At 38.8% G+C, this 9,462-nt stretch overlaps 2 protein-coding genes across 2 annotated transcripts; both read right to left on the bottom strand.

The window, feature by feature from the left end:
* Positions 1-3,222: 3,222 nt before the first annotated feature.
* Positions 3,223-3,772, bottom strand: LOC106363605 (putative F-box protein At3g58820). Its single transcript, XM_022707900.2, has 2 exons — positions 3,653-3,772; positions 3,223-3,573 (listed from the first exon to the last, which is right to left on the bottom strand). The coding sequence occupies exons 1-2, from the start codon at positions 3,770-3,772 to the stop codon at positions 3,223-3,225; spliced, it is 471 nt and encodes a 156-aa protein (XP_022563621.2).
* A 2,088-nt stretch (positions 3,773-5,860) lies between these two features.
* On the bottom strand, positions 5,861-9,200 carry LOC106368312 (probable pectinesterase/pectinesterase inhibitor 35). The gene is made up of 2 exons (XM_013808234.3): positions 8,216-9,200; positions 5,861-6,706 (listed from the first exon to the last, which is right to left on the bottom strand). Exons 1-2 carry the CDS (start codon positions 9,114-9,116, stop codon positions 6,042-6,044), a joined length of 1,566 nt encoding a protein of 521 aa, XP_013663688.1. The 5' UTR covers positions 9,117-9,200; the 3' UTR covers positions 5,861-6,041.
* Between the last annotated feature and the right edge of the window lie 262 nt (positions 9,201-9,462).

A 9,462-nucleotide genomic window follows, 5' to 3' on the forward strand; every position in this document is an offset into this window, starting at 1 on the left:
TCAGTATGACGATCTGTTCAACACACCAACGGAGCTTCCACCGCAACGCGAGATTGAGCATCGGATTGTGTTAAAAGAAGGATGCGACCCGATCAATGTGCGACCCTATCGTTACGCACACTTTCAAAAGGAGGAAATCGAAAGGCAGGTACAGGACATGCTGAATTCAGGTGCGATTCAAAACAGCTCGAGTCCGTTCTCTTCTCCTGTCCTACTAGTAAAGAAGAAAGATGGATCTTGGCGCTTCTGCACCGACTATCGTGCCTTGAACGCGGTAACCGTCAAAGATCGGTTTCCTATACCTACGGTCGATGACATGTTAGATGAATTACACGGCGCCACTATCTTTACAAAGCTCGACTTGACCGCCGGGTACCATCAGGTTCGAATGCATTCTTCAGACGTCCATAAGACTGCCTTCCGCACACACAACGGTCATTACGAATACCTAGTCATGCCCTTCGGAATATGCAACGCTCCATCAACATTTCAGGCGCTCATGAACTCGGTATTTCGTCAATACTTGCGCAAATTTGTTCTCGTTTTCTTTGACGATATCTTGGTGTATAGTCGATCAGAGGAGGAGCACATCAGACATGTTGCACGAGTCTTTGAGATCTTACGAGCACAACGACTCTTCGTCAAACGCAAGAAGTGTGAATTTGGTAAGGAAGAGTTGGAATACTTGGGGCATATTATTTCAAGGGCTGGTGTCAAGGTGGACCAGAACAAGATTCAAGCAATGCTGGACTGGCCAGCTCCAACAACTGTCACAGAGCTGCGAGGGTTTCTTGGCTTGACCGGCTACTACCGCAAATTTGTGCACAACTACGGTGTGATTGCACGACCACTTACGAACCTGCTGAAGAAGGGAAGGTTCGAATGGTCTCCGGAAGCCGGCGAAGCTTTCAAGCAACTTCAAACTGCAATGACGACCACTCCAACTTTGGCTCTTCCGGATTTTTCCTTGCCATTCATCATCCAAACTGACGCTTCCGGCTATGGAATTGGCGCGGTCTTAACTCAAAACGGACAGCCAATTGCGTATATGAGTAGATCGTTGGGAGTAACCAAACAGACGTGGTCAACTTATGCTCGCGAAATGTTGGCCATTGTGATCGCCGTACGGACTTGGCGTCCTTACCTGCTTGGTCGTCGTTTCACGATTCAAACGGACCAGCGGAGCTTACGGTTTTTACTGGAGCAGCGCATCTTAACACCAGAACAGCAGAAATGGATGGGCAAGTTAGTAGGGTATGATTATGAAATCACGTACAAGCCCGGGACAGCAAACGCAGCGGCTGATGCTCTCTCTCGCCGCCTCAACAGCCCTAGCCTCAATGCTTTGTATGCTCCGCAAACTGACCTTTGGAGTAACCTTCGCAATATCACCAAATCCGATCCTTACTTTTTGAAGATCGGCAAGTCAGCAGAGGATAATCCTGGCAAACCCTACCTATGGCGAAACGGTTTGATCTACTTCAACAATCGGTTAGTCATTCCACCTGACTCATCTTTTGTCACGACGTTGCTACAGGAATTCCATGACTCACCACTCGGCGGCCACTCAGGGGTACTGAGGACTTTCAAACGCCTCGCTCAACAATTCTACTGGCCATCTATGCATAACTCCGTTAAGGAGTACGTAGCCGAATGCGATATCTGCCAGAGGGTCAAGTCTGAAAACCTATCACCTAAAGGGTTACTCCAACCTTTGCCAGTCCCGCAACAAGTCTGGGATGATGTCTCCATGGACTTCGTCGATGGATTACCAAGATCCGATAATCACACATCCATAATGGTGGTGGTCGACAGGCTATCTAAGACAGCACATCTGGTTCCCTTGACACACCCATATACGGCCAAGTCAGTGGCAGCGCACTTCCTCAACGCCATCGTCAAGCTTCATGGAATCCCTAAAACCATACTAAGTGACCGTGACCCCATCTTTGTAAGTTCTTTTTGGCAGGAACTGTGGCGCCTATCCAAGACAAAGCTCCGAATGTTTTCTGCCTACCATCCCCAAACCGACGGTCAAACGGAGGTGGTGAACCGGTGTATTGAGCAGTACCTCCGTTGCTTTGTACACAATCAACCGAAACAGTGGAGCTTTCTTCTTCCGTGGGCGGAGTATTGGTACAACACGACTTACCACGCCTCAACAGGAATGTCCCCGTTCAAAGCTCTGTATGGCAGAGATCCTCCCACCTTGGTTGGCTATGAAGGCAACTCAACACCCCTTCGAGAATTGGATGATTTGCTGCGTGAGCGCGACCGAGTTCTCCATGATCTCAAGACCAACTTGGATAAAGCTAATAATCGCATGAAACAGGTGGCTGACGCTAATCGCATGGATGTCACTTTCACAGAAGGAGATTGGGTATTCTTGCGACTACAACCATATCGACAACACACCATCTTTCGTCGGACATCACAGAAGCTTGCCACAAGATACTACGGGCCTTTTGAGATAACGGCTCGCATTGGCCCAGTTGCATACCGCCTAAAACTTCCCGACGGTACGCGTGTGCACCCTGTCTTTCACGTATCTCTCCTAAAGAAACGTATTGGCAACGGCACTCCCACATCCGGAGCTCTACCGCCAATACGGTCTACCGGTTTACTCAAGCTCTCTCCCGAGGCCGTGTTGGATCTACGCACCAGAGAACAGGATGGTGTGCATGTCAAGGAAGCATTAGTGCAGTGGCAAGGTCTAACTCGAGCAGATGCAACATGGGAGCACGTGGAACAGTTACGTAAGAGTTTTCCGACATTGAATCTTGAGGACAAGATTCATTTTGGGGAGGGGAGTAATGATGCACCTGTACCAGACCGAAGATCATCAAACCGGATTCGAGTTCCAAACCGAAAGTATTTTCATTAAAACTCTATTCCTAAGTTTTAGTTATTTCTTGTGTTTCACGTTAGTTAATAAGAAGATGGCTTGGTCTTCCTTGAGATAAGGAAACCACTTCTTCCACTTTCCCATTTCCAGCTTTGTAGGAGTTGATCTCCATTTCCCTTATTGTTTTGTCTATTTAATCAATGAGAAAATCCAAAAAGAGGTAGACTTATCTACCCAAAAATACTTGTGTATTATTTACAAACAAACTCTTGCTTTGAAGAGGGACCAAGGTAACAGGTTTTTACGATTGGTTTGGTTTGAAAGGAAGCAAAATAACAGACAGTGACTTTAGCAAAACTATAAACAAGTTTTGCTCTTCAGAGGCTTCCTTTTGCAGCCCACTTCTTAGACAAGTAATCACTGACCAGGAGCTGGACATTGCAGCTTGATAAGCTGTTGTGCACTTCTATCATCTGCGGGATAAGCATAGCCACTTCAGGCACTCTGAGCTCTGTAGGTTCATCCTCTTCAACGAAGATCTCCATCTCTTTCAAACACTGAAAGTTGTCCAAGAAATGCTTTATCAATGCCATCTCTTTCATTGTTCCAAGAAACCCTTGGATCTCCAACATTGTCACGGGCCAAGATGCGAGAGAAAGACCTTTGTCTTCCCGAATAATGCAGTCACAAGCATCCCCACATTTATCTTTCTCATGGTGCAAGAGACCCTGGAATCACGGAAGAAACAATAAGGGATTCAGAATATGAACACTACAATCTTTGTACATGTTTTGACATTATACATACCTCAAGGACTAGAGTTTCTAAACGTGGGCAGCTCCTTAGAAGAACCGGCATCGCTTGCCATCCACGTTTCTTGTCACTCTTAATACGTAAAAAAGACTTGAGATTGTTGAAGACCGGCATCGATTCACAGCATAGAGAAAGCACCTGAAAACAAGACATAGTCACACAAAAAAAATCAAACATACATTTTGCAAACTACGTGTAACAAGTAAAAAAATAAAGAAAAATACTTACCTCTTAGGGTATCTGGTTCCAAGTCGAGATACTTAACATTTCTTATGCCGTTCATGAGTTTCCCCACATTTGGAAACAGTAGAATCGGATCGTCTAAGCCTTCATCCAACCCAAAGAACTCATCATCATGTGGCGCTCGAACTCGGTTGATCTCATCTTCAGTTACCAAAAGATGGACTTGAGCCTCGACCAAGTTATCCATTTTAACTACTGGATAGTCTCTGGCAACAAAGATGAGAACACTAAGATATAAAAGACATAAAACTTAAATGATTAGGGGTGCACAGGTTGATTTTTGCCATCTCTTACAACAAAGTTTTAATGATTTTGTATAGAAATTCATAAATAGTAAAATTATTATGGGTGCACTTGCCCCCACCTCTATGAGCCTGCCTTCGCCCTGTCCTGTTTACCTTTTTCGTGATGCAGAAACTCAGAGTCGTCAAGAGTAAGATCAGGGACAAAAGCAATCAGTTCGCGCCACCTCTTGGCCACACAGCCGATGTCCGAGCAGCCTGCTTTGTCGTAAGGAAGGACAGTAGATGACAAACAAGATCCTTTGGTAGAGGTAGACTACTAATACGATCCATCTTCTGTGCACGAAACAACAAAGTATATTTAAGTAGACAAATCTCAAAGTGTCTTTATCATCGATACATGATGATCAAAAAGTACCATTGTGCATGAGCATGATATATAAAAAACAGTTGATGAAAACATGAATTAGTATTCACTATTCAGTAGTAGCAAAGAGATGAATAAAGTTCGACATGTACCTCGTTTACAAGCCAAACGTAGAAAAGGAGGAAGACAGCCAGAAAAAGAATTCTTACTCTTGCTGTATCTCGTTCTGCATAAACTAAGCGGTTTGCGAAGTTATTTAAGGATGATTTGGAGAAATTTTAGGATATTTGAAAATATTCCCTTTTAACATTTAAAATAATAATTTATTTATTATTTACTACTAATATTTTATATTCCTTAAATACAGAGAGTTGTTGTTCGTGTGATTGAGTCATGCATCTGTTTATGAAACCATATTGTCTATGAAAACAGAATGCATGCAACAACATACAGACTTATTTTGATATTCACTTAACCAATTTATGTCAGAATCGCTGATTGTACTCAAAACCAAAAAGAAAAGGACTAGGGCTTTGATTGTTTAGGACTTTGACTGCTATGGCTTTTAAACTAAAGACTTTACAAAAATATTGGTTGTGGTTTTTTTTTTTTTTTTTTTTTGGTTGTGGCTTTTATGGCCGTGGGCCTGTGGCTTTAGAAAAAAATTAAAAGTCACAAATTCTAGCTTTTAGAAAAATTAAAGAAACATGAATGAAAAATGGAAGTTGAGGCTTTGAGTATTTTTAGGGGATTTGAGAGATTTTAGAAAAGCCAAATTGTGATTGGTAAAATTATTGATTTTAGAGATCTTAGATAATTGTAAAGTCTTTAAAGCCTTCAAAGTCAAATCCCCGATCACAATCTATAGAGATATGAGGAGGAAGTTTGAAATTTGATTATATAACAAATTCCATGAAATTTGATAATTGAGTTAATTTTGCGAAATTAATGTTATAAATTTAAGTATGGTTTTGGAGAAATTTTAGGATATTTGAAAATACTAGTATTCCTGTTAACATTTGAAATAATTTTAAAATATTTTCTAAAACTCTATTTTAATTATTTAATATTTTATATTCTTTAAAATCCCGACCATAGTTGTTCGTGTGATTGAGTAATGCATCTGCTTATGAAACCATACGGATTCCATGTGGTGATTTATAGATAAACACTTACATGCATTTACTCGGTATAGTGTACGTGTTCGCACCTCAAAATATATATGATTCCAAAGGTTTCCGAAACTTCTGTGTAGTAGTAGTCTTGTAGGCAACGTCGTTTGCCATTTATGGTCATGCGTCGAATAGATTATATATGATTGTCTATATTATATGTAAATAGTCAACATTATATTACAATGCCATTTTCAAAACTTTATTCACGGCAAGATAAATTACAAATACAATAGTATAAATCCAAACACAAAACATTTGATAAATCACAATTTTTTTGGTACTATATCATTGCTGATTAATTAGTAATCAGTATAAGGGTAACATATGAGAATAAAATTAAATAAAATCACTTTGAATTATAAAAGCCCAGAGTCGAAGACAACACCGGTTGACGGCAACCATGAACTTCCGTCAATGAAACCAGAAACAGTAAACCCTTGAGCTTCAGTCAACGTCAACGCAGGGTGGTAGCCAGGCCAATCAACCCGACCCGAAACCGAAGACCCAGGACCCGAATTACCAAACTCTCCGTAAAACAGACTCTTCAGAGAATTACTACTCGGCCAAGGAGACCAACCCGAAGGATGAATCGAACCATCCAAAAATGATTGCATCACAACTGTCCTCGAGTACTGCTTCCACGGTCGACCCAAATAAGTCCCGGTCGAACCGGTAATTCTGCAATTATGAATCGAAATTCCGGTATTCTGATTCGGGTCGGACCGTCCTTGGGCCGTGACGTAGTTCTCATCGGAGGAGCCTTTTCGGGATACGATGTTGCAGCTTTGGAGCAGGACGGCGGAGTTTCCGAAGATGAAGTCGACGGTGCCGTAGATGTCGGTTTCTCGATAGAATTGTCGTTTGGAGAGAGTGTAGAGTGTGTCTTGGTACCCGTCGATGGAGCATCGGTATACAACGGACCTGTCAGACCCGACCCGTAATGCTACCGCTTGCTCCGCGTTTGGTCCGGCGCTGTTCACGATTGTTATGTCCCGAGCTATGAATCCGTCACCCATGGCGGCTTTCCAAAGTAAATAATAATTAGTAATTTTTTTTGTAAACTAATAATTAGTAATTTTCCCTCCTTTTTTTATATACGTTACAAGATTATGTTCATAAATTATACTCCCTCCTTTTTTTTATTATAACTAATTTTGCTTAAAAACACTAATATTTTGAAAATTATTTAAAAGAACATATCATTTAACCAATTAATTCAACTAATTATTAAAAACCTAACATTTTTTCATTGGTCACACAATATCCAATAAATGAAAAAGATGCATTGAAATATGTAAACTACTTATATTGTGAAACAAACTCTTTTAGCTAAAACTACTTACATTTAGAAACAGAGGGAGTAAAAATTAACTAGATCTCGACCCGCGCAACCGCGCAGATTTTTGTTTTCATTTATTTTTATATAAATATTTTGTTTTCAATTCTAAATTGATATATATTATGATATATATGTGTCTATCAATTTTTAAAACATAATAAGTTTACTGTATATTTTTTTCATTGAATAGATTATTTCAAACTTTCACATGTATCTGTATCTTTTTCTATATATATTTTTTGGATTATTATTTCATTATTAAAATTGTAACTATATATACAAAGATTAGTAAAATATTGTTTTATTGTCATATTCAAAGATATTGTAATATTTCACAAATTTAGAAAGTTTTTTAAAAAATTAAACTTTTTACTTCATAGATTTATATTATCGAATAAATAATTAAATATTTAGTTTTTTTTTTAATTTTTAAAATAAACTATATAGTTTAAAATTTGTTTTCATTAGTTTAAAATAGTAAAGATTAATCTGTTAGATAATATATTTTTGTTATTTAAAAAATAATCTTTATAATTTTAAAAGTTAACATCGACAAATATTTAAATATTTAGCATATAGAGGTATAGTATTACAACATTAAATTATATATATTTAATTTATACTATCTATAAATCCAATGGATCATCTATTGTTTAAATCCAATTATTGATAGCTCAATAAAAATTTATAGTAAGCCCAAAATTTAAATGATAAGATTAAATATTAAATGTAACATGTCTTTCTAGGAATAAGTTCATTATGTCCATTTTTTAAAAAAATCACACATGAATCAAGGTTGTGACTTCTGATTTAATATATAAGATTTCTAAATAATTCCACTATCAAGATTAGCACTTAATTATATAATTCAACCAATATAATAAAATAAACAGAATATTCAAATTATTACAATAATATAAAATATTAATAAATGTTATATCAAAAAATTGAAAACATCAACTAATTTGAAACAATTTTCTAAACATATCATTTAAAGATTACTAAATAGTATAATGAGAACATAACTCAAAATGACCTAATATGATAAAAACTACTAAAATTTTTTTATAGAAGTCTTTATCAATTTTATAAATAAAATAGACAAATAAATAGTGCACTAGATTTAATAGACAAATAAATACTACTATTAATTATCCAATTGATATGATTAAATGTTTAGGAAAATCTCACCGACAGTAGCGCTTTTGTAAGTATCATACCCGCCTCTGTTACTTCTGCTACCGACAATGACTGTCTTGCCCTTTCCGTCACCAACAAGCATGACGTTCTTCTGTTTGCTCGGAATATTGAGATTCTCTTTATACGTTCCAGCGGTTAAGTGAATTACGCTTCTGCCACTCCCCTTCTCCAAAGACGCCAACGCTTCCCCTATGCTCATGTGTGTCCCGCTCCCGTCGGCGGCCACCACCGCGTGCGGTCTCAGCTCTTCCACCGAAGCTTCTAAAAGCCTCCGGTCCGAAGATGAAACCCACGTGGGAAAATCCTGACGGGACAGTAGTTTCCGGCCACCAGTTTCAGGTCTAGACGTGGAAACGAACATGTCTAGCGATTTGGTGAGTAAACCGGTGAGGTTTCTTGCGACGGAATCTATCGTGATTCCGTCTCTGTTGAGGCTTGTTTTCTCACTGAGGCTTTGTTTACAAGTCTCTTGATTAGTCAACGCTGCGCTTAGCCAAGTATGGACATCATCATCATTGACGTGATCTTTAGGCTTGGTGACGATGCGAGACAACATGTCGATTGTGTCGTCTAGCAGCTCAAGACAGTCGTTGACCGGATCGAGTATGACTGGTTGAGCTGTACGGTGCGAGAGCGTGAGGCTTAAGGCGAGGGAGTGAGCTAAGAGAGCGTGGTCCAAGCTGAGTTGGACTGAGTGTAGAAACCCATCGTCAGAAGTTGAATGTTTGGTTCTTCTTGATGATGACTCGGAATTAGGGTGTCTTGAGAATTTGGAGAATTTTGATGAATTTGCAAACACTGAAGTATGAAGAAAAAAGAGGTTTAACGTCAGAATGAACAATAGTTTGATCTGGAACTTATGATTTGAAAACGCGGATGACGTAGTTGCCATGTTGTGATTATTTACGTGCAACTTTTGATGGTTTGTGTTTCAGTAGAAAAGTAGTGTTATGTGCTTCCCAATAATCTGTATATATAGATATTTTTCATGATCAACTAGTACTAGGTGTACTAATATCCTTTTGAAGAGGAGGTGGACCAATTTCGTAATTGGTAGGGAGACTTTTTAATTGTATTTATCCCGTTAGATGGATCGGCTTCCTCCTCTTTGGTACGTTGCGTTGCCTAAAGTTTTTACTTGTCTGTAAAGAAAACAAGTTCTGTTCTGTTTCAATAAAATTATGGAAGCTATTTGATAAAACAAAATATTAAGCAATAGTATTGTGACAACATTTCTT

Source organism: Brassica napus, chromosome C8 (genome assembly GCF_020379485.1).
Source record: "Brassica napus cultivar Da-Ae chromosome C8, Da-Ae, whole genome shotgun sequence".
Classification (NCBI taxonomy): Eukaryota; Viridiplantae; Streptophyta; class Magnoliopsida; order Brassicales; family Brassicaceae; genus Brassica; species Brassica napus.